We start from the raw sequence: 22,743 nt of genomic DNA, 5'->3' as shown, positions 1-22,743 counted from the left end.
AACATCCCGCTTCCCCTCCAACCTTCTTTCCCTCCTCTCTCCAACGGATTTCCTCAGCAAACATGGCTAATGGCACGGTTATTCGTGTGTTGTCCACTCTGGACCCCTCTACGCCCCACACATTTATCAACCCGAACAAAAAGATCCACGAGTCGCAAGATGTATCGACTTTCCTGACCTCCAAAGCCTACATTGATATCATGACGTGGGTGCTACAACTCAACCGGTCTATGTTTCCGCTGAAGGCGGCCGACAACACTATACAAACTTGGACACTCAAAAGTGATGCGATACAATACTCCGCTCCGGTTCGACAATTGCAGCGACTTCTCTCGAAACTTGAAGACATAATACAGGAGGTCCCACCAGATACCGGCCCGCGGAGGTTTGGAAATATCAGTTTTCGGAGATGGACTGAGGTGGTCGAAAGTCGCGCGTCCGACCTGCTGAATGAATGCTTACCAGCTGACCTCTTGAATCGAGGATCACCGGATGAGGGCGCAACAGCGGGCACGGAGTTGAAATCATATTTCTTGGGCAGCTGGGGAAGTGGTCAGCGGTTGGACTATGGTACGGGTCATGAACTGAGCTTCCTGGCCTTCCTGGGCGGAATATGGAAACTGAACGGATTCCCGAAGACCGATCCAGGCGTGGAGGAACGAGCAATCGTGGTCGGGGTGATCCATCCGTGCGTCCATCAAGAATCTCTTACGCCGGATATGCTTCGTCACTTACTGACTGTTGTCACCTAGATATCTGGAGCTTGTCAGACTACTCATTAAGACATACAACCTTGAGCCTGCTGGTTCCCACGGTGTCTGGGGCCTTGATGATCACTCGTTCGTCCCTTATATCTTTGGATCTGCACAATTATCGCCTGCAATCAATGATAATGACCTAACTCCCGAAGAAGGCTCGCTTCTCAATGCACCTGACCCGGCTGGGGTCGCCAATGCAAAAGTTGTTGAAAGAGAACGCCAAACTAATCTATATTTCTCTGCTATCGGGTTCATTTATGATGTGAAGAGAGGTCCATTCTGGGAGCACAGCCCCATGTTGTTCGATATTTCTGGCATTCGAGCTGGCTGGGGCAAGATCAATAAGGTCCGCACTCTTGATATCCGGTGAGGATGTTCGCGCTGACGGTTCACTACAGGGGATGATCAAAATGTACAACGCGGAGGTTCTCTCGAAATTCCCTGTGGTACAGCACTTCCCTTTCGGGTCTCTGTTCAGCTGGGACCGTGATCCAAATGCGCCTCTGCCCCCTTCCACTGTTCATACAACATCTGGTCCTCAGGCACGTCCTGTTGCGCCAGATTCTGGCCACCCTTCTGTTGCCGCTACCCGTCCTATGCCTGGGGCTTGGACCCAGGCTCCCTGGGCTAAGCCCGGGGCAAGCACGCAGGCTGTTCCGTCGATGGGCTCGACAGCAGCCCCATGGGCCGGTGCGAGAAGAGAGGGGGTCCCAGGCTCAACGCCTAGCGGCGCTACCAGAGTTCCTTCTGCTCTTCAAGATACTTCAAGCATGCGCCCCGGCCCCATAGCACCCACCAGAGCACCTTGGTCTGCACAACTCCAGTCTTCGCCTTCACAGGATGGTAATGCGGATGTGCATACCAAGGCTCCCTGGGCAAAATGACAATGAAGAAGAATATGAAATACGTAATACGAATATCAATGTGCACTGTTGCGCTCTTGTAACAACTAGTTCCTGTGTCAATCGCAGATACTCATCAACTCGCACTTGACCCGTGGACTCTGCCTGTGCATTAGTAATCTTGGATCAATCTCGCCAGGACGATGGCTCTGGGGACCCGTTGGACTCCTTGGTCTATTTTAGTAGCCTCGGTTCCACATCACACACTTCGCAAGGCTGGCAACGCAAGCATCTCGCCCCCAGAATTCGTGGTTATTCGTGGATCGGCCAATACCGGACCGAATGTGTTAACTGGACGAATCACGGCGATAGTTGCTGGTCCACTGCCAAGGAAAATCGGGCCGGAGGCCCACCAAATGCCAAGCCCTCGGGACGCTGCCTGATGCCCATTTGGGGCGAATTGGTTATAATTTTCACTTGTTACACTGAGTCGAGATAGTCAGGTTAGAAACACGGCCCGACATCGTAGGCTACCACATCATGAATTGCCCCTCTCGGACTGACGACACTTTGCTGCATGATGGGTGGAATCAGAACCCGCGCTTCCTTTCTCCCGACCTGACTACCCGCCAAGACCTCAATGGCATCTCAAACACCCGCGAGAAGAAAGATGATGAGCCTGGCCCAGGAACTTTGCGTGGAAGCTCTAATTGGAAGGACATTCCTTCACTGGAGGAAAAGGATGCAGGGAATTGCCTTGGCACGGGGTGCGAGGCGTCCCTGACAAAGTCAGGTATGAACATCAAGCGTATACTATAAGCAATAACCTTCTAACGAGTGAACAGGACGCCTCGCTCCCCAAAGTACTAATATTGGAATCGGTCACAAAGGACTAGATCCAGATAACAATGTTTTCCCATCATATCAGAGTATCAAGGATTGGGCATTGTGGCTGCTCTCCGTGCTTCTTGTCTCGGCAGTCATTTCCTTCGACAGTCTGAAGCGGTATTTCACACCTAAACAGCCCATCGTACTGGAAGCACCTGCTACGCAACAGTACACGGAGCCAGTCAAACGATCAAGTTGTGCCCAGGGAGGTACCCGCGGGGCATACGACCTGCCTCTGCACGTTGCGGCCCTCTTCATCATCCTGGCCACTTCGAGCATTGCGTGCGCATTCCCCATCCTCGCAACTAGATTCCCGCGAATGCATATCCCACCTGCATTCCTTTTTTTCGTCACCCATTTTGGAACCGGTGTCCTCATCGCAACAGCATTTGTGCATCTCCTTCCGACGGCGTTTACTTCGCTGGGAGACCCATGTCTATCTGATTTCTGGACAAAGGACTATCCGGCCATGCCAGGCGCCATTGCGCTTGGTGGTATTTTTCTCGTTACTGTCATTGAAATGGTATTCAGTCCAGCCCAGAGTATCTGCCGTGGAGGAAACAAGGTCCCAGCCGAAAGGCCAGCTTCGTGCCCTGCGGATGCGACTCCAGCCCCAGTTGCGACTCTTGATGTCCCTAGATATCCCGATCATACTAGAGTGCCCAGCTCGCAGTCCGCTGGAATGGATGGCCGGCATTTGCGAGATATGGGTCCGCTAATTGGAAGGTCCGCGAGCATAAGCCGAGCAATCAATCGTATGGGAGAAGGCACTGAAGATGTAGTTCGAGTTGCGTCTGCATCCGATGTTCGAACTCATCATGAGAAGGATAACGGGGCTATCCAGACAGACGTGGAGCGTGACGATGATACCTTCGGCTTAACCCCTGAGCAGAAACAGAAGAAAGAGACCATGCAGGTCTACCTTCTTGAGATGGGCATTCTATTCCACAGTGTGTTTATCGGCATGTCACTCAGTGTATCTGTTGGCAGTGAATTCGTGATCTTGCTGATTGCCATTGTATTCCATCGTAAGTTCTCCATATCCGTCTGCTTGATCGGAGCAGTGCATTTGACTAAATCAACTACAGAAACATTTGAAGGCCTGGCTCTTGGATCCCGCATTGCCTCACTTCCCTGGTCAGAAAAGCAAATCCAGCCCTGGATCATGTCCCTTGCGTATGGATGCACGTAAGTTGATTCTCCACTCACTCCAGACTCGACGATTCTGACAAAGGTCTAGAACCCCAATCGGGCAGGCCATTGGCCTCGCAACCCATACACTCTACAGCCCAGACTCGGAGGTTGGTCTACTCGTTGTTGGTGTCATGAATGCCATGTCAGCTGGACTTCTGATTTTCGCCTCGCTGGTGGAGTTGATGTCGGAAGACTTCCTCAGTGACGAGAGTTGGCGCATTCTCCGCGGGAAGAGAAGGGTCTATGCCTGTATCTTGGTGTTTTTGGGTGCTTTCTGCATGAGCATCGTCGGCGCCTGGGCGTAAACTCTCCGGGTGCCGATGCTCTGGGATATTTGATCTGTCACAGGCTGGACAGTCGGATTCCTTTGTCAATAGAATCAATAGAATAACAACCGGTCTACTGCCGGTTGTAAGCCTGTATGTAGAACGTTGGTCAGTGGTATTATTATACTTGGCTTGTCGGCTAGTATCACAAGTGTAACTGATGAAGCGCCACTTAGACAAGACTTTTTCTAAATCTCTATATTTCCTATCAAACCTGTTTGCCATGTCCTCAGACTTCACATCAATCAAAAGGACAAGTCGGCCATCTACTGCCTAAGAGCACGCACCGGGAAGAATTAGGATACCTGTTGAGACAGGCCACTGGTTTTTGTCTCGTATGTATATAGCAAGAAGAGCATACACGCGGACAGTGCAGGTTGCTGGGTTGGGTGTAACCACCAGTGTCAAGTTCGTGCGAATGCCATGAGTGACGTGTTCAGTAGAAGATAACCAAAAGCAACATAATTGTCCTAATAATGTTAGAATAATCATGTTAGATAGAGTTGTTACCGCTACTCGGGCACGAGCTGAGGGAAGAGAGGCAAGAGAAGGAAGAGACTCTAATAGTGTGGCCTAATATAAGAAAGGAGCAAAAAAGAAATCCGTACCCCAACTACTCCTGGCGAGGATCGAAACCCTGACCAGTTTCACCATTGACTGAGCTTCCCAATGCGGTATCACCCGGGCTCATTGTTCTACCCAGCAATCAGATGACCTCGTGTCTCTCACCCACTCGGCCACCCAGGGAGGATTTTGCCAGACTACCTTGGACTATAATCAAATAGACCTCCTGGGACTCATATAAACAAGCTATCCATTACCTAGCATTCACTATTCACCACCTGCTCCACCGGGCCCTGCTCTCTCGTCCTCGTCCATATTCCTCTTCATTGTAGGTATCAAATACACCATCTAGAAACCATTGAAACAAGTTATCCATTGCCTAGCATTCACTAATTACCACTTACCCCACCGGCCCCTCCTCTCTCGTTCATATTGCTCTTCATTGTATCCCTCCCATTCGTCACGCAGATCACTGGCTGTCCGGACAAAACTGTCGATCCGTTGCCCTCGGAAATGGAGCTCCCCACAACAGTCGATCATTCCAACAATATCACCATCGCCCAAAAACTCAATCCAACCTTCCTGGTAATCTTCAAAGCTCATTTCACCCTCACCGGTCTCCCGTCCACGCCACTTAAACGGAACTCTGTCAAAGGAAGCCCTCATAGGTCGTTCCGGAATCCACAGTACACCCTCAACGCCCCGAACTCGTATGCCCCCCACATCTCGTTTCCGTTAAGGCGGAGAGATAAAGTGATCCCTTCGTACGGCATAGCGTCCGGCCAGCCGTTTTCGATATCGGAGGAACGAACTTTGTACGTCCCATTGAGTAGACCCAGGGTGTTTTTCAGGGTTCTGGGTGGAGATGGTGGGTCTGAGGACTCGCCGTCATAGTCAATGTCCATCTGGTCGTCTAAAGCATCATAAGGATGTTCTCCGTCCTGATCAGGCAAGTTAGAATGACATAATTTGCGTCTGTAAATGAGGGGGAAGATATCTACCATTCTGCAGGCAAATTCGTACGATGGAGGCGCATCCTCATACTCAGGCTGCTCAGACCATCCGCTCGGCTCGGGGTGGCTATTCGTGGGCACATCTGTGTCACGTTGTGCCTTTTTGGCATACACGCGGCGTTTGGCGGTCTGTAGTTTATTGAGTGTTTCCTCGTCATTCGAGGTCCTCTTTCTCTTGGCTGGCGTGGCTTTGGCGGTAGCGGCCTTGGGTGCCGTGGCCTTCTTGGGAGCTGCCTTAGGCGTAGCAGGCTTGGCAGCAGCAGTTTTAGCAGCCGCTTTAACCGCAGCAGGTTTGGCCGCGGCTTTAGGGACAGCCTTGGTCGTAGTAGGTTTGACCGCAGGCTTTGCCGCTGCAGTTTTAGCCGCAGTGGCTTTGGGGGCGACGTTGGACGCGGTATCTTTCTTGGAGGCAGCAGCCTTGGTCGCTGCAGGTTTGGCCGCGGTTTTGGATGCAGTGGTCTTGCTCTCTGTGGATTTGGACGCAACAGTCTTAGAAACTGTGACAGTCTTGGTGGTGACAGTTTTCGTCGTTGTGGTCTTGGTATTGGTCTGAGGTTGTTCTTCCGAATCTTGCTTCTTCCATTCCTTCTTCAGATTCTTTTCGATCTGTAGGCTCTCCTTGGGTACAGTCAGGCTCCCGTCTTGCACAGCTTTCAAGAGCCTCATCTTAGCAGTCGCCTTGACCTTTGACGGTGGAAGGCCATAGTGAAGGAGCTGTGCTTCATACCAATGGCCTGGGTGGTCTGGTGTGCTCTTGTCTGTAGTCGAGGTATCGTAAAGGGCTTTTATCTCGGCTGGTGCTGCACGGCGGTGGACCTGTCCTCCCGACGCGGCGACATAGAATGTGTCGACATTGAAGGAGAATTGACCGTGGGTGACAGGCGCCACGGTGGGTTTGTTGTGTCAAAAGGGTGAAGATACGGGGTAAAAGATAGGGGATCGGAGACTGGGAGATGTGGGGCCACGACCCCACTTGGATCTATCTCATCTTCGGCCCTCGATACTTTATTTCTTCCGTCTCTTTTTTTTTTGGCCTCCTTCAAGGGCGTGGGCAACTTCCAGCACATGTACTTTATGTATTTTTGGGCTCGTTTAGGTATATACAATCAACGATATATGCATAAAATTTGGGTATCATTTACGAAAAGTCCACAGGGGGAAGGTCTCTCTGCTCCAGAGCGACCTGAATACTGTACTGCATGGTCTCTATAGCCTCTTTCCAGCTTATGGTTCCCTCTGGTCGAGATCCTGGTGGCTCTTTAGACACCTGCTGCTGCGAATGATCATCGACCAACCACATCAACCAGCTGACCACTGACACAGCTTTGTCCACATCCTTCTCTTGCATAGTCACACTGGACAGATATTTACATAACGAAGTAACATCTTCGCTATACGGGCCATCAGCTGCAAAGGCTTCATGCCATGAGCCAACAGCATCTCGCAAATCTGGCAATTGGGACAGCCGCTGTGATGTAAATACGGGACGCTTGGGGAGAGGGGGTAGAGGTAGAGGTTTCTCTACAGTGATTGGTGCAGGAGGGGCCTCCTGTGCCCGAGATGGAGGTCTTTGTGCAGGTTCAGGAGCTCGCGATTGCTGCTGCATGCGGGAGCGTCTTTGTTCTTCAAGGAGTTCTTGTCTGATATCTTCAGGTAGAGCAGCGAGGAATTCCGCTGAAGCTTCGGCTGGCTCTTCAATGTTTGGTGACGATTGTCTAGACAACACCTCTTCATCCAAACTAGCAGATACGGCCGCCGGGCGTGGAAGAGCAAACCCAAAGTTTGATTGGCTCAGAGGCTTGGGCTTAGGTTTGTTCGCAATCGTTGCCGACTTGGGTGGGCGGCCACGCCTCTTTTTCGGTGGTGAGACCGGCCTTCTCAGCTTTAGAGAGCTAGATGTTGATGGGCGCGACTCTGGTACTGCCGGCGCGTGCGGCGGGTTAGTGGCTGGGCTGTTGTAATGTCCCAATACTTCTTGCCGGACATCTTCAGGCAACGCCGCCAATGCATCTGGGTCCAGTTGGGACTGCGGGGGAAGGTCTGCTTGGGTAGGCCGTCGTGCTTCACGTGGGGGAGGACAAGGAGACCCAGAGCGAGAATCCTGGCGCGGCTTTCCCTGTGCAACAAGTCTTGATCTGATATCCGTAGGCAGTTCAGCAAGGATTTGGGGGTCTGCTTGAGTGGGCATAATAAATTGGGACCCCGAAATATTGAGCGGCTTGTGAGCACTATCGCTGAGTACTGGATCCGCCTGAATACGAACAGAGTCACCTTTCTGCGGACTCTCCAGCTCGTCGGGATCTGCATCTGGAATTATTTTCTTGTGAGATGGAGACTTCTGAAAGTTTAGTTGTCGCTGGCTGCTCTCGGGGCCTGAAAGGCCAGGCTTGATTGGTTCAAGTTTGGTCATTTGCACCCCCAGACCTCTCAGGTCTCCAGGTGAAAAGTTGAAACTTTTCAACATCGATATTGCTTCTTTCCCAATGGTTTCTGCTACATTGGTCGCAACGCCGAGAGCAACGCTCTTGTTGAATGTATCACACTTCCCATGGCCGAGATGCTTGACCGGCTCCAATGGAGCGTCCATCGATCGACGCATGACCTTTAGGGTGAGCTGTTTCCCCTTCACCAGATTTTCCGTCAATCTTCGATTCAGCTCCTCGCACAGAGAACGCACAAAGTCATCCGCTTGGTCCTGATTGACAAATCGAATTCCCCAGTTAACCTCAGCAGAAACGGATTTCCTCATGGTTTGGTCGCCAACTTCTGTTCGGTCGATTCCGCGAGCGTATTCCCACAATTTAATTCCAGTTTTGGGTCCCAGGTGAGATATCAGTCTTTCTTTCGAGAGATCCCTGATGTCTTTGACAAACTTCACATTCAGCTCTTCGAGTTTAATTGCCATGCTATTGCCCACTCCAGGAAGATCACAAACAGTGAGATCTCCAATAAAGTCCAGAACAGCATCTGGCTTTAATTGAAATTGTCCAGCAGGTTTGGCTCTCCTAAGGGACACTTTTGCGAGCAGAATATTGTTGCCAATTCCGACGGAGACAGCGCATCCGGTCTTCTTTTTGATGGAATCGCGTAAATCTTGGGCAATTTCATCCGCTTTGGCTTGCTCACGATATATCGATCCTTCTGAGATAGCCTTCCCATCTGAACCACCAGCTTCCAAACATAAATTTGTAATATCAATCAAAGCCTCATCGATACTGACACTCTGCACGGTACCATCAATAGCAAGTATCGAGGAGTAGAACTTGCGACTTGCATCTTCATATGCGGGGAAATCATAAGGCAGGACTTTGAGATCTGGGCATAACTGCAAAGCACCTTTCATCCACATCCCATTCTTGACGCCTCGAGCACGTGCAGGATAATTGCAACTAGCAATCTCGGAGCCTGATCCAGGGCCATGGGCAATAGCAACCGGCTTGTCTTGAAGCTCGGGGTGATTTAGAACTGAGACAGCTGCAAAGAATGAGTCGAAATCCACATGCAGAATGTACCGTCGTGATCCAGGCGCGGGTTTCTTTTTCGATCTCTGAGACTGCGCATTCTCCTTCGTTGCCACCTGCAGTTGGGCTTTCAACTCCGCCTTCCACGTTGACAGATGATGGAGGCGCGACTCCCTATAAAACTGCTGCAAGAATTCCGGGTTGGCAGCAGAGGACTTCTGCATCCTTGGGTCAGAAAGGAGCCGTGCGTTGTATTCTTCAGAAGTTAAAACGGGGTTTGTTGCACTTGTTTGGTCGAGGAGCGAGGTTGTTCCGAGATCAACCAATGGATCTGGTGAAATGGGCACCTGATCGGAATTGGGAATTTGCTGTGGCATTGTAGTTTGTGCTACATCACTGGCTGGTGTCTCTTGTTGATGCTGAGGGCCGTGGGCTTCATCCTCTTTCTCCATAGTGAAGCTAGGGAAGTCACCATAATCTGACTGGGATGCCTGGCTCGGCATGGTTGGTGTGACCATCGGTGGGGTTTTCGACCGCATAGACGGGGTCACAGGCTTTGATGGAGAGCCGAGACGCTCTTTATTTCTGCTCATATCTCGGAGCTGAGAGCTATACCAGCTGGATCTTGATTGGTCTTTGTAACCTAGGCGAGGGCTATTTGTCTGGCTGATGAACCGGCCATCATCAAATTTGAGCACTCGCTGTGCCTGGCCTTCATCGACTAATCTAAATTCATCCCATGGCAACAGACGTCCTGCTTCGATACTGTCTGTCACCCACGTAGGTTTCACTATGCGGTAGCGGCGGAACTCTTCACGTTTCTTGGGTGTCAGGGCACTGGCAATGATATGAGTGGCTGCGGTCTTGCCATCTAGGTATTGAAGAAAGCCACCCCCGTGGCTGACAATCAGACGGTGCAGGTCTTGCAGGGAAGGTTGAGTGTACCCATTGACATGGGCAACTACACCACGGAATATTGGCGGGCAATCATCAGTTGCTGCTCGAATTACCGCATCAAGATTCTGCAGCTTCATTTTTTTCCGGCGCATGTAGTCTCCAAACCCGCCGAAGCTGGAGGCCTCGTACTCCTCTCCTTCTTCATCGTTGAAGTCGTCTAGACACGGTCAGATAACAGCGGAGACTGATATTTAAACTAAACGTACGATTTTCAATGCGTTTGCGCACTGCACTAGAGTTTATCTCATGACGGGAGCCCATCTTGGGCTACAACAACCATCATGACCGATAAGAAAGTATGAAGGCGAAAGAAATAACGATGCTGCCCTTTCGCGAAGCTCGGTAATCATCACGTGGACCCAAGCTTACAGAAGCGGTGACTCGTGGCAATACATCAGCGGTGAAAGATTCGCTGATCTCATTGATCGAGTTTTTTTTTCTCCAATTTTTTGCCGCATCTGTTGCTTTGGTAGCATCTTTTCTTTTCTTTTCTTTTTTTTCCTTTCCTTCATCCACATCCTTTTCCACGTGGTTCATTCTCTTTTTCGAACTCGAGCTTCTTTCATCTCCCTGAATTTGTTCTAATTATTCACAATGTCTGCTGTTCAGCCTGTCGCAGTCTATGCGCTCCGGGTTCCTCCCGGTGCCATGGTGCAAGCAGTCCCCAATGCTGCTGCTTCGGTTAGTCTTACTGTGATCATCAATTATTCAATAGCTTGTGCTGACATTGAATCTAGTTCCGCATCAGCATGGCTGCTATCGATCCCGATGAGGCCCCAGAGTTCGAGGATGAGCAGGACTCGAGCAAGCCTCCCCGCTCTACTCTGAAGATTGTTCGCGCTCCTCCCGGTCTTGGCCTCGGTGAGGATGATGAGGATGACGAGGACTACAGTGATGAGGATGAAGAGGACTCCGAGGAAGAGGAGGAGTCCAACGGCGGTCCTAGCGACAAGGAGAAGGCCCGTAAGCTCAAGGCAGCTGCTGCCCTCAAGGACCTCGAGGATGCCATGGACGAGGATGATGATGAGGAGGAGGAGAATGACGAGGACTTCGACCTGAAGGCTGCCATCTCCAAGCTCATTAAGGGTAAGGGCCCTGCCCTTGACGATGAGGATGACGAGTCCGAGGAGGGCCTGGAGCTCGATGAGAACGTTGTCTGCACCCTCAGCCCCAGCCAGGTAAGACCAATACCCTCTTGAGTTCTCACGATCCGTTGAATATCGACGTCTAATACCCCTATAGAACTACCAACAGCCTCTGGATATCACTGTCTGCGAGGGTGAGCCTGTGTTCTTCAAGGTCACTGGTAACCACACTGTTTTCCTAACTGGTAACTACGTCATTGGTCTCGATGAAAGCCACGACCACGACCATGACCACGATGATGAGGATGACGAGGATGACTACGACCTGTCTCCTGATGAGGATGAGCTCGACATGGATGACCTCATGGCCATGCAGGATGACGATGAGAGCGATGACCTTGATGATATGGAGGACCCTAGAGTCACCGAGGTTGAGAGCGAGGAGGAGGAGGCTCCTAAGCTCGTTGAGGCTAAGAAGGGCAAGAACAAGCGCGCCGCTGAGGAGGAAGCCAGCCTCGATGATCTCATGGCTAAGGCCAACAAGGCCAAGTCTACCAAGGCTGAGGAGCCCGCCTTGACCAAGGCCCAGCAGAAGAAACTCAAGAAGAACAACGGCGATGCCGCCGCTGTTGAGCCTAAGGAGGCCAAGAAGGATGACAAGAAGGATGACAAGAAGGATGACAAGAAGGAGGCCAAGACCGACAAGAAGGTCCAGTTCGCCAAGAACCTCGAGCAGGGCCCTACCCCCTCCGGCGACAAGCCCACCGGCACTCTCGGCGTTAAGGAGGTCCGTGGAGTCAAGATTGACGACAAGAAGCTTGGAAAGGGTGTTGCTGCCAAGAGCGGCAACACTGTCGCTATGCGCTACATCGGCAAGCTCGAGGACGGCAAGGTTTTCGACTCCAACAAGAAGGGCAAGCCTTTCACCTTCAAGCTCGGAAAGGGCGAGGTCATCAAGGGTTGGGACATCGGTGTCGCCGGCATGGCTGTCGGTGGTGAGCGTCGCATCTCCATCCCTCCTTCTCTCGCATACGGCAAGAAGGCCCTCCCTGGTATCCCCGGCAACTCCAAGCTTATCTTCGACGTCAAGCTTCTCGAGATCAAGTAGACTGCTCGACATTGCCATCCGTCTTTTCATCGGGGTGTTTGAGGTGACCGGTTCGATTGCATCATTCCTGTGATATCCATTGCTGTCTCTTTTTTCAGTTCACTCCCCGCTGCATTTAACAGGGATGAGATGATCGCGAGGAATTTGTATCCCTGCATGGAAAAAGTGACCATTTATTGCTGTTTATTATATACTTTCTACTAGTTTCTTTATGAATTGATCATATGGTTGAGTCTTAATCTCTGTTTCAATGTAAAAAGTGGCTTTAACTTTTTCTATATAATATGAGCTATATGTACCTCGCCTCCTTGGCCTCCTTCCCCTTGCGTCACAACAAACTCTCTGATATGAAAACGCACACTTTAAATGGGAGAAATATGAGGAAATAAAACTGATGGCCATCTATTTTTGTCATGAAACGTGGTTCTTTGTTTCATATATGTAGTTTCGGGTGTTGTTCCCTTTGCCTTTTTGAGGCTATGGGGGCGATTTGGCGATCAACGTCATTGCCTCTTGCCGACCTCCAGAGCCTCTCAAGGCTCACTCACTCACTTAATCTCTCCAATCATTCTTTGTTCTAACATGTTGGCTTACCATCGCCTGTGATACATTACCCCCCAAATCTCCCCCCAATCCCTTCCTGTTCTTTCTTGTCCAATAAATTATGGTCATCTACCCAACTGTGATCACTCTCCGCAGATAAGGCCATGCCTCGTGACTGTTCTGGCGCTTATCCATTCTATCAGCTTCAATCCTAACATTTGTGTTGTACAACATCTCTTAACTCTCTGATTACCAGTCTGTATTGCAACATGGATAACGGCGACCGCATGTTATGCCATGCCTGTGGCGGGGTTTGGATAAGGGATGGTGATTTAACGTGCCCACATTGTCAATCCGAGTTCACAGAAATAGTACAGCGCATGCTTTCTCTCTTGGTTTATTTAACTCTAACAATGCCTCTCACTCTAGATTGAAATTCCCCCAGAACCGCCTTCTGAAGGTTCACCCTCACACCGTGCCGACTCCTCGTCGCCTCCGCGCGTCAACCCGTGGGTAGACCACAATCCATGGGAACGAGAACCACAAGAATCACAAGAACGGCAAAGCCCTGGGTTTCTTGGAAGCGGCGCTTCGCCATTCTCCTCCGTGCACACATATCGATCGCCCAACGGCCGTTTCTCCTTCAGCAGTGCGACACTTGATGCTGGGATGCCTTCTGGTCAGCGCAACAATGGCCCGAACCCTATGGTTCCGATGATGATCCAAAGCTTTGACACTCTTTTGCAAAGTTTAATGGAGCCAAACCCTCGTGGATACAGGGGATTTGGAGACGACCCCTTCCATCCTCAATCTTCTACGTCACCCGACTGGCTCGAGGACGACCACCTCACGGGCGGTCACCCAGGCCTATCTCCCCGCAATGGAGATGCGCCGCAGCGTATCAACATAAATGAGTATGTAATGACTCTATCTGTTGTGACTGTTAGCGGACTAATCAGGTTCTAGAATCATGGATGCCGTTCGCGCTGACATTGGGGTACAAACTATGCGACGTGCACGTGGAAATCGTGGCCCGGCAAATCCACATGCTCTTTCAATATTGTCTGCCATTCTCAATATGACTCGAAGCGGGGATGCAGTATATTCACAGGAGGAGCTTGACCAAGTCATCGCACAACTGGTTGAGAATACTGGAGGGACAAGCACTGCGGCACCGCCAGCATCAGATGCTGCTATCCACGCTTTACCGAAGAAAAAGGTTAATGAAGAGATGATGGGATCTGAAGGAAAGGCAGTGTGCTCAATTTGCATGGATAACGTTGAACTCGGTTTGGAAGTCACTGTGTTACCATGCACGCATTGGTTTCATTTCAACTGCATCCATGCATGGCTGACCCAACATGACACTTGTCCGCATTGCCGGCGCAGCATCAATGCAAACACAGGGTAAGTCTACATGAGCTGTACGCACGAACCGAGAAGTCTCAGCTAACGGTATATTCCACAGAGCCGGAGAAGGCACCTCTGAGAATCCGGTGGTGATCCAGGATAGTCCTGAGCAGCCGAGATCCGACCGGCGTCACAGTTCTTCTCGCACTATGCGCAGCGGTCGATCCTCGTTATCTTCGTTTCAGTCTCGACTCTCCCCGCGGATTTCACCGCGCCGGTCCCCTACGCCGGAGGGAGGGGAGTCTAGCAACCGACGGTCTAGCCGGGGTGAAAGTAGCAACGGAGGGGGAATTGCCAATTGGTTTGCGAACCGGTTTGGAAACAGCTCATGACAGGAATCCACATATCAGTCATCATTTGCACGCAGCGTGCCTCTTTTCCCCTTGGCTTTCGGGATGTGTTTCACTCATCCTTCATCTGTCAGTTTTAGCGATTCGGCAGGTACGATGCCTTCTCTTTTCTTATCGATTTTTTCTATTCCTTCATACCCCTTTCCTGAGTACTTTCACTCCGTGCCCGGTGAATCGAGACATGTCTGGTCTTTTGCGGAGAGCCTGTTTTGTAAAGCTGTTCCTTCCTGCCCCATGTACATACTCATCTCACACATCCATTCCCATATGCCTTTGGGTCAGCCAGTGCGTATACCATAGAAAGATCCTACTTAGCGGATCGTGAATATTTGTTTTACCCTTGAAGATGGTCTAGAGCTGCAATGCTGGGGTCGGTCCTTGCATCACACATCCGTGATGTCGCTGTTCCGGTTTGTTTAAGATTCATAGGTGCCATATGAGCGTTTGGCTTGGGATTGTAGTCTAGCGGACACACCTATTACTATTAATTTTGGTGGTCGAGGAGTATGGAACGTCGTGACCTGTATCTACCCATGGACGTCCTTCATGGGTTCTCCCTGCCATAAGTATTTTTCTTTCATATATCATTAAACCTTGCTCTTCTTCATCCAATTGGGCTTGTGGTTTAGTGGTATAATACTCCCTTAGCATGGGAGTGGTCCGGGGTTCGATTCCCCGCGAGTCCAACTTTTTTGGTTTTTGCTTTACAACTTCTCGGAAGATACATGACTTTTCCTAAGTATATCTTATTTTGTTAAATTGAGCAGAAATTTGTTGTCAATTTCAAATATACCCTTTTTACCAAGGGTCGGGTGTTTTCCATCCATGGATGCCCTTAGTTTGCCTTTGTTACCTAGCCTAGGTATATATACTACTGTCTGCTTGAGCCTGACGGATTAGGACCTTGGTGATGATAAGGAAATCGTGTCTTTATTAGGTACTCATACAACTGAAGCAGACATACACATTCTATCTCCTGCTCGAACAATAGGAGGGTACTAGCTAACCATATGGTTGGCCAGGACCTCGGCCTGGGAATGTGACATCCAACATCCATGGTTTCCCTCACGGGCAAGTCTTCCTTTTTCCAATGAGTAGATGGTAAGCTAACGTGGTTCCTGGGGTTAGCCAGGTATTGTAGGACCAAAGTACACATATATATATTTATATGTATAAGACTTGGTAAGAGGCTCACATCATGGTGAATATATATATCCCCCATCCCTCTCCAAGTAGCAGCTGAGCAATTACAGTCATGTCCAGAGAGAAAAGAAATTTAACTCAAAACGGTCAATTGGACGAAGGATTTCAGATTTTCAGCTATCATTTCACTTGACAGATACTTCATATTTGCCTTTTCTTGTGCTTTCATATTAGCGAAATAGAGTATTACCTCGGTGATATCCATATCATCTAAACCTCTATATCCACCTGGAGATTCCGCTATAGAAAAGCTAGAGCTAGAGCCTAAAGAAAGTAACTATAAGCATTTCATATGCTAGTTCCGAAACGGTACTCCTTTTCGGATTATTCGTGCAGAGGTTATAAGAAACAAGACCCAGCGCAAGAGGGATATGATTCAACCATTGACAGCCTTATTGGCACCCGGAAGTCCGTACTCATCTCTGAGATATAGACTGGGAGATAGCCGTTGATGTCACGGATTGGGCCTGCGTAAAATGTGTTTCAGCGCAAACTACTCGTCTCCTCGCCGTTTTCTTTTCCTTCCCCCCCTCCGTGTCACGGAAGGAATGGTACCCCATACAGTTAAGTCTGCTGTAGGCGATGAAACCTGCGTCGTGAAACAGACCACAGCGGCAACTGCCGTCGTATGATCTCGGGTTGGCCATAAAGTCCGGCATGCAGTAGTGAATGGTGAAATATCCCAAATTCTCTCAGGGTTAGTTAGACGTTGGCATACAAGGGTCAGATTTCCCGAACAGTGCGTTTGCGCCTGTCTTATCTTATAGTGTATAGTGATGTGCGTTAGCACCAATGGAATGCACCAATGACTCGCAGAGTACATTTCGTTTATACCCGAGACACTTCGTTTAGGGAAACCATGGCGAATGGCTTAAGAAATATTTTTCCCTAGGTAGGTATGTAGTAGTTCATTTACTCTGCCTTGTAGAAGTTCATGACTCCTTGCAGACTAGTATTGAAGACTAGGGCATTACCCCATCACATTGTATATTATACATGACAAGCCTCGCTGCGTCAAATTACGTACGTAAAGGTCCAAGTAGCTGGCCATTTTCAAAATTGGCGTATATGGCGTTGAAACCGGGGCGCTTGGAAGACAACGTGAGATTGACCACACGGGGTCCAGACATGTGATAACACGCTTCAAAGCAAAAAGCAAGTATGGATTGTCTGGTTAAGATATTATTTCATTTAAAATACGACCAGTAAATTCAAAAGCCATCCAATATCTCAGACACGCTTTGCTTTGCCTGACAGAAGAACCCGATGGTCGAACCCGTTATTCGACGACTTCATGTCTCCGTCCCCACGAGGGCTGGCTTGTCAAGAACCACGATCGAAACGGATTGAGGAGTTTCTGCCGTCGAGCTGCTTTGCGTTCTTGCTTGTCGCGCTGCATGTCCATCCACACAGCTGGGGTGATGATGTGAGGCGGTGGTTGGGGGTAGTTAGCTTTCGGCGCTATCTCAGAACCGATCTTGCTGAAGTCTTCCTCAACCTTTGGTGTGCTTGTGACCGGTAATTCTGAAGTGGGCTTCTCGGCAGCTGCTGGGGGTGGTATGGGTGTATCGTCGAGGTACGTAGATGGACATGATATTGGGAACGCGACTGTACTTGGTCTGGTCTTTGAATGGGCCGTTATATGCTTAGGACATGAATGAGAACCCAAAAACGCAGGTGTGTCGTTGTTTTCGAGAGTCGGATCCGTGTGTGAGGATTGTATATGCTCCTCTGCCCACTCGGTCCCCATTGATAAGTCAAACCTCCTCCTCGTACTTGTTGTTCCTGACAGCGTAAAGTTTTCACAGAAGGTAGCATACGACTGATGAAGGCGTATCTCTCTCGCTTCTTCCACGCTAAGAACAGGGCATTCCTCCTCAGTTTTTTCGTGAATACTGTTGTATATTTTAACCTCATGAGGCTGACCAGCGGGCGAGCATAAGTTGTGTGGATTGATATCTGTTGCATCGTTGAGGTCTCTGAGGTTCTTTTCGCTTAGCGCAGCGCTATGTTCTTGAACTCTGTCCCTGAGGATTGTTTGGGATATTCTCTTAGAAACCCTCCTTGTAAGTCGTGAGACTGTGTTTCTTTGACGGAGCGAATGTCGTGGTTGCTCTATCGAAGCTTGAGTAGAGAAGGTGTCGCTGGAAGCGAAGGAAGCATTGTCATCGACAATGAGGACATTAGGCATTTTGAATAAATAGACTGGTATAAATGGCGAGGTTTGAGAGAAGAAGATAGAAGGTCTGGGATAAATAATTTCTCGTAACAGTATTCAGTTTAGTTGAGCAGGGGTCGAATGAGGGTTGAAATTGCAATATCCCATATGTACAAGCAAGTGAGCAGTGAATTCTCAGGAAGTATGTGGTACTTCGTACTTATTGCAAGTTGATTCGCAGGTATAAGAAGAAGAAGAAGATCAGAAGGCCTAGATGCCTAAGACTGCGGTTCATACAGTCTCTAACATATGTATTGTCCAGGGGAATTTCCGTTACCTGTAATACTACTACCTTACTAGTGGTATGTGACTAACAGATGGAATGAGGCTTTTCAGCCCTCTTCCTTTGTTGTGGTTTAAAGGAAATTCCTGATTATGTCCATTAAAGTGGATATATTTCAATTAAGGCGGTTTGGCCGAGTGGTCTAAGGCGATTGACTAGAAATCAATTCCGTTCGCGGGCGCATGTTCGAATCATGCAGCCGTCGTTATACATATCCTTTTTTGCTTGTCAAATACGCACAAAGAGCATGTGCCTTTCCTCGGTAATATATCTGCAAGACCAGTTCGCAACTTTTCCTGTTATGCCTGCTATTGGGACCAGGTCTACCGCTAAGCAAGCCACCATGCACAGCGAAAGTGAGAGGACGTCAGCGGCACTTGGACCAGGGAAAAGATAATTACGCTGCTGGTGGTTATGGAAAAGTCATACTAATTCGATTGCCTATTCCTATATTGAACACACTATCGTCTATTTAGTAATTGCATTTGTCTGAAGACCTCTCAAGCATAATAAATGAGGTTGCAATCTAGTAAGACCTCAGACAAACCTTGAAGGGACAGTGAGACATTCCAACACCCCACCATTTGCCAACAACGGTGGCGCTATGTAGTACTCCGTACCCAGCAGTAGCCTAGTCTCGGACATCGTATCCAACGTTGAACTAGGCTCCTATTGGATATGGTGCATATGTGGCCCAGGATGTCTGTGCGGCTGAACGTATTCGATGCTGAGAGTCATTTGTCCACGGTGAATCCGGTCCAAGCCTCAAGAGTTTGATCGAAAAGGCCAGAAGACCCAATCGTATCATGAAGCTATGTTTATTTACAAAAGCCCGTTAAGGCAGGTATAGATGTATCGAAAGGCAATTAAAGTACACTCGTGTCACATTATCCAGACACGCCTTCGCGCCCGAGGCCCCAGCGACCAACCTCGCGCATAGCCTCATCGCCACCTTCAGCCAGTCGACCGTTGGTATTGGAGGGATTGCTGCTTCCCAGGACACCAGCCACACATTGCCAGCCATTGCGGCCACCACCCCAGCGGAGAACTTCGTTCTTGTATCGCTCGCCGGCGGCACGATCGGTTGCCGCCTGACCAGACTGGAACACGTCCTGCCAGAGTTTGTTTGCGATAGCCCGGTCAAAGATATAGCTGTAGTACGTGGCACCGTAGCCGTACAAGTGGCCGAAAAAGCCCTGCCAAGAGGTACGCGGTTGGACATTGTCTGGGTCAGGCAGACTGGAATACTCAGAAAAGACTCGGTGATAGATGTCGGTGGAATCAATGCCAGCTGAGCTGATTTCGGCTGGAATTGAGTGATACGCCTGATCAACGAGCGCCATGAGGATCTGTGCTTCATTCTCGACGGCACCATAGATAGACCCGTGCGCAGTACGGTCTAGCTCCATGCTCTGCATCATGCTCTCAGACAGAGGCTCGTCGGTCTTCCAGTGTCGCGCGTAGAGGCGCAGCACCTCCGGGGCAGTCGCAAAGCTCTCCATCAACACAGAGGGCAGTTCGGCGAAGTCCGTGGCGCACCGAGTACCAGAGATAGATTGCAGAGGGGTTTGGCCTAGGATGGAATGGACAGCGTGGCCCATTTCGTGGAACAAGGTGCGAACACTCTGCTCACTCAAGAGAGTTGGCTGGCCGGTGCCATTGGCCTGAGGCTCCTGGAAATCACACACGAGGGCAATGGTTGGGAGTTGGCGCAGAGTGTTAGTTTGCGGATCTACACCAGTGGCCATGCCGTCATTCGGGTGCGCAGATTGGTTCATAGAGGCACACTCGGCGATCTCCTCTGGAGAGATTTCGCGCGAGCAGCGCAGAGTAAAGTGAGCCGGATTCGGGTGTTTGCTCGGCCGCGTAAACAAGTCACAGTAGACGACTGCAATGTGATTCTCCGATTCATCCACTACATCCAATCGACGAACGTCTGGATGCCAAGTCTCGCCGGGAGATGCTTCATGAGGGACTAGACGGACACCGTACAAGCGGTCAAAGAGTCGAGAGAGACCTTGCATCACCGTGCCCAAAGAAAAGAACTCGTTGATAACACCCATGTGACGAGAGCGCCGAGCTTGCGAATACGCTAGAACGCGCTTGTGAACATAGTATGCATGGTCCCAGGGCCGTAGGGCAGAGTCTCCCTTCAAGCCCTGCAGCTTGGACAGTTCTTCCCGGACTGGACCTTGGTTGCTTGACACAAGCGAAGTCAGGAAGTTTGATACTGCTTCGGGTGTCTTGGCCATTTTGTCGCTGAGAGTCATGTGCGCAAAGCTATTGTAGCCCGTAAGTTGTGCCAACTCTGCCCTCTTCGCTAGAAGTTCCTCCAATCTTTGGATTTGGCGCTTGCTGGATGTTCGGGTGGCGAGATAGATGTCTTTGCGAACTTCTTCATCATGCACCGAGCGTAGAGCAAGCCGAGGAACAATTCCCATAGTCGGAACTGGCGCTTTCTTATTCCATCGCTTGATTTTGGAGATAACCATAGGGTCCAATCCTTGGAGGCTGTTGGCACTGAAGACCACCTGGGACCTTGCAGGCTCCGCGCCGTTCATGAAATCAGAACCTAACTGGCTCACATCATTGGAGAGATTTACAAACCTCTGCCTCACATTTGGTGGCATATGAATTGCAGAGTTCGAAAAATCTTTGTTGAGGATTTGTGCCACGATCCGTTCTGCCTCGGTCCAGTACGATGTCACGTCGGGGTCGCTCAAGGCCTTATTGAGCTGCTCATGAAGCCCGGTCGTTGTGTTCAAAACATTCATATACTCAAACATTAGAGCCCACGCCTGCGTGGCTGCTTCTTGTATCCGCGGATCGGGGTGGATGGTTCGAATGAAGTCGGACAGATCGATGACGCGACACAGGAGATCGCTCAGCTGGTCGAGGTCTCGTGCTAGGGCCCTGTATTCTTCAACCGTCGAAGCAGCAAGTACCTTGGCTACAATAGCCTGGCATCTCTGTAGCGAGATATTTGCGAATGTCCTGAAGCCTTCAGGACTTGTCAGGTACTGGTTTTGGACCAATCCAGCTCGCCTTGGGACTGTGCTGGTGCGCTGCTGGGAGAACTCATTCCAGAACGGTTGGGAATCAAAAACGCGGCGCAGAGTATGGTCATCGGTCTTCTTCCTCGGTGCACTGTTATCTGCTGGAATGTACTCAAACGACGTTGACGGAGAAGATGCGGCACTCTCGAAGGCTCGAGATTGGGGCCGCAGTTGAAGGCATTTGCGACATGTCCATGTTCGTCGCAAAGGGCGAAGCATTGTAGATACTGTATCAAAAGCAGATTAAAACCATTGGAGACTATAAATTCGCAAATCCCCCATTGAAAGGAACATAGAGTCAAGGAGAACGGGCAATGACGGAGTTTTCTGGAGGTTCCGCCGAGCCGAAGAATTCCCGTCCTGCTCCAACACGACTTTGCTTCATCCTCACTACCAGCTACTCTCCCGTTCTCCTCCCCCACACCCTCAGGATGTCATTCCGGCCGATGTTGCACCAGGTATGACTTTTTATAATTGCGTCCTTTCGAGTTGGATGCAATTGATTCCCAAATGTTTTGTCCATGCTGACTCGTGACTAGCGGGCTGTGGCTCCGATCGCAGCCACTCTCCTCGCGGGAGGTATTGCTCTGTACCCCAAGAAGACTGCATTCGCAGAAGAGCCCCGAGACAATGTATGACCATATCTGTCCCCAGCTCTATTTAAAGTCTGAAAGGCTTGGTCTGACACACGACTGCTTCCCTAATATAGCGGAAACCTATCTACGATGACTTCCCAGCCGACATTCCTGAACCCTCCAAACCCTCTCAGCTTGCTGCGCCAGCCGCTCCTAAGTTGGTCGCCGCGCCAGCTGCGCAAGCAGCTCCCTCTTCGCCCACTCCGACAGACATCCTGACCGCTCAGGTCCGACAAGCTCGCCTCTTCCTCTACTCACACTCCCTTGCCGCAGAGCAGGGCTTCAACAACTTCCTGTCTCGGGCCCTCAACATCGAAAACTGCTTTACCAACACTGTTGCCTCGCTCGCACCTTCTGCCGAGTCCGGCGAGCGTCTTCTGCCCGGCGGTGTTTATGTTGTCGTGACCGCCATGGCCGGCTCGATTGTCTCGCGTAACCGTGGCATCTTCCTCCGCACTGCATCGCCGCTCGCCTTCGGTACTGCTGCCGCCTACGCCCTCCTGCCCGTGACGATGCGGAATGTCGGAGACTTGGTTTGGGAGTACGAGAAGAAGGTCCCTGCCGTTGCGGAGCAGCACGTGGCTATCCGTGAGCGTGCAGAGCACATCTGGTACACCGGCATTGCGCACAGCGGAATGGCGCGCCAGATGATGGAGGAGAAGATTGGTGACACCCGGAAGAAGTTGGAAGAGCTGGTGAGCAAGGGCCACTAAATATAACCCGGCTGTTTGGGGCTATAGAGCGGATTTATTTGTTGCATATGTACGCTTAGAACTCGTAGATCCGAAGACATAACCGGATTGATTCCTTTTGTTCGAATCGTTCAGTCATAAAGTAGGTGATCTGACA

General features: G+C 50.2%; 8 protein-coding genes across 8 annotated transcripts; 5 read left to right on the top strand and 3 right to left on the bottom strand.

Moving 5' to 3' along the window:
- Positions 1-62: 62 nt before the first annotated feature.
- On the top strand, positions 63-1,642 carry N7525_001451 (serine/threonine-protein phosphatase 2A activator; the record flags this gene model as incomplete). The annotated part of the gene is made up of 3 exons (XM_002557901.1): positions 63-688; positions 753-1,104; positions 1,157-1,642. The coding sequence occupies 3 exons, from the start codon at positions 63-65 to the stop codon at positions 1,640-1,642; spliced, it is 1,464 nt and encodes a 487-aa protein (XP_002557947.1).
- Positions 1,643-2,140: 498 nt separating this feature from the next.
- Positions 2,141-3,987, top strand: zrfD (putative plasma membrane zinc ion transporter; the record flags this gene model as incomplete). Its single annotated transcript, XM_002557902.1, has 4 exons — positions 2,141-2,393; positions 2,446-3,516; positions 3,577-3,676; positions 3,729-3,987. The coding sequence occupies 4 exons, from the start codon at positions 2,141-2,143 to the stop codon at positions 3,985-3,987; spliced, it is 1,683 nt and encodes a 560-aa protein (XP_002557948.1).
- An 856-nt stretch (positions 3,988-4,843) lies between these two features.
- Positions 4,844-10,264, bottom strand: N7525_001449 (putative DNA damage repair protein Mus42; the record flags this gene model as incomplete). The annotated part of the gene is made up of 6 exons (XM_002557904.2): positions 4,844-4,920; positions 4,977-5,218; positions 5,272-5,513; positions 5,574-6,385; positions 6,777-10,160; positions 10,210-10,264. 6 exons carry the CDS (start codon positions 10,262-10,264, stop codon positions 4,844-4,846), a joined length of 4,812 nt encoding a protein of 1,603 aa, XP_002557950.2.
- Positions 10,265-10,597: 333 nt separating this feature from the next.
- On the top strand, positions 10,598-12,196 carry N7525_001448 (uncharacterized protein; the record flags this gene model as incomplete). Its single annotated transcript, XM_002557905.2, has 3 exons — positions 10,598-10,684; positions 10,741-11,181; positions 11,246-12,196. 3 exons carry the CDS (start codon positions 10,598-10,600, stop codon positions 12,194-12,196), a joined length of 1,479 nt encoding a protein of 492 aa, XP_002557951.2.
- An 812-nt stretch (positions 12,197-13,008) lies between these two features.
- Positions 13,009-14,481, top strand: N7525_001447 (putative RING finger domain protein; the record flags this gene model as incomplete). Its single annotated transcript, XM_061211900.1, has 4 exons — positions 13,009-13,134; positions 13,169-13,653; positions 13,706-14,146; positions 14,208-14,481. The coding sequence occupies 4 exons, from the start codon at positions 13,009-13,011 to the stop codon at positions 14,479-14,481; spliced, it is 1,326 nt and encodes a 441-aa protein (XP_061071126.1).
- Positions 14,482-16,981: 2,500 nt separating this feature from the next.
- N7525_001446 (uncharacterized protein) lies at positions 16,982-17,893 on the bottom strand (the record flags this gene model as incomplete). Its single annotated transcript, XM_002557907.1, has 1 exon — positions 16,982-17,893. One exon carries the CDS (start codon positions 17,891-17,893, stop codon positions 16,982-16,984), a length of 912 nt encoding a protein of 303 aa, XP_002557953.1.
- A 1,197-nt stretch (positions 17,894-19,090) lies between these two features.
- N7525_001445 (mitochondrial intermediate peptidase) lies at positions 19,091-21,478 on the bottom strand (the record flags this gene model as incomplete). Its single annotated transcript, XM_002557908.1, has 1 exon — positions 19,091-21,478. The coding sequence occupies one exon, from the start codon at positions 21,476-21,478 to the stop codon at positions 19,091-19,093; it is 2,388 nt and encodes a 795-aa protein (XP_002557954.1).
- Positions 21,479-21,573: 95 nt separating this feature from the next.
- N7525_001444 (MICOS complex subunit MIC26/MIC27) lies at positions 21,574-22,607 on the top strand (the record flags this gene model as incomplete). The annotated part of the gene is made up of 3 exons (XM_002557909.2): positions 21,574-21,717; positions 21,799-21,891; positions 21,969-22,607. 3 exons carry the CDS (start codon positions 21,574-21,576, stop codon positions 22,605-22,607), a joined length of 876 nt encoding a protein of 291 aa, XP_002557955.2.
- Between the last annotated feature and the right edge of the window lie 136 nt (positions 22,608-22,743).

The sequence above is a fragment of the Penicillium rubens genome (assembly GCF_028828025.1).
Source record: "Penicillium rubens strain IBT 27055 chromosome Unknown utg000001l_segment0_segment0, whole genome shotgun sequence".
NCBI lineage: Eukaryota > Fungi > Ascomycota > Eurotiomycetes > Eurotiales > Aspergillaceae > Penicillium > Penicillium rubens.
The sequence above is the reverse complement of the archived record's forward strand: the minus strand, read 5'-3'. Positions and strand labels throughout refer to the sequence as shown.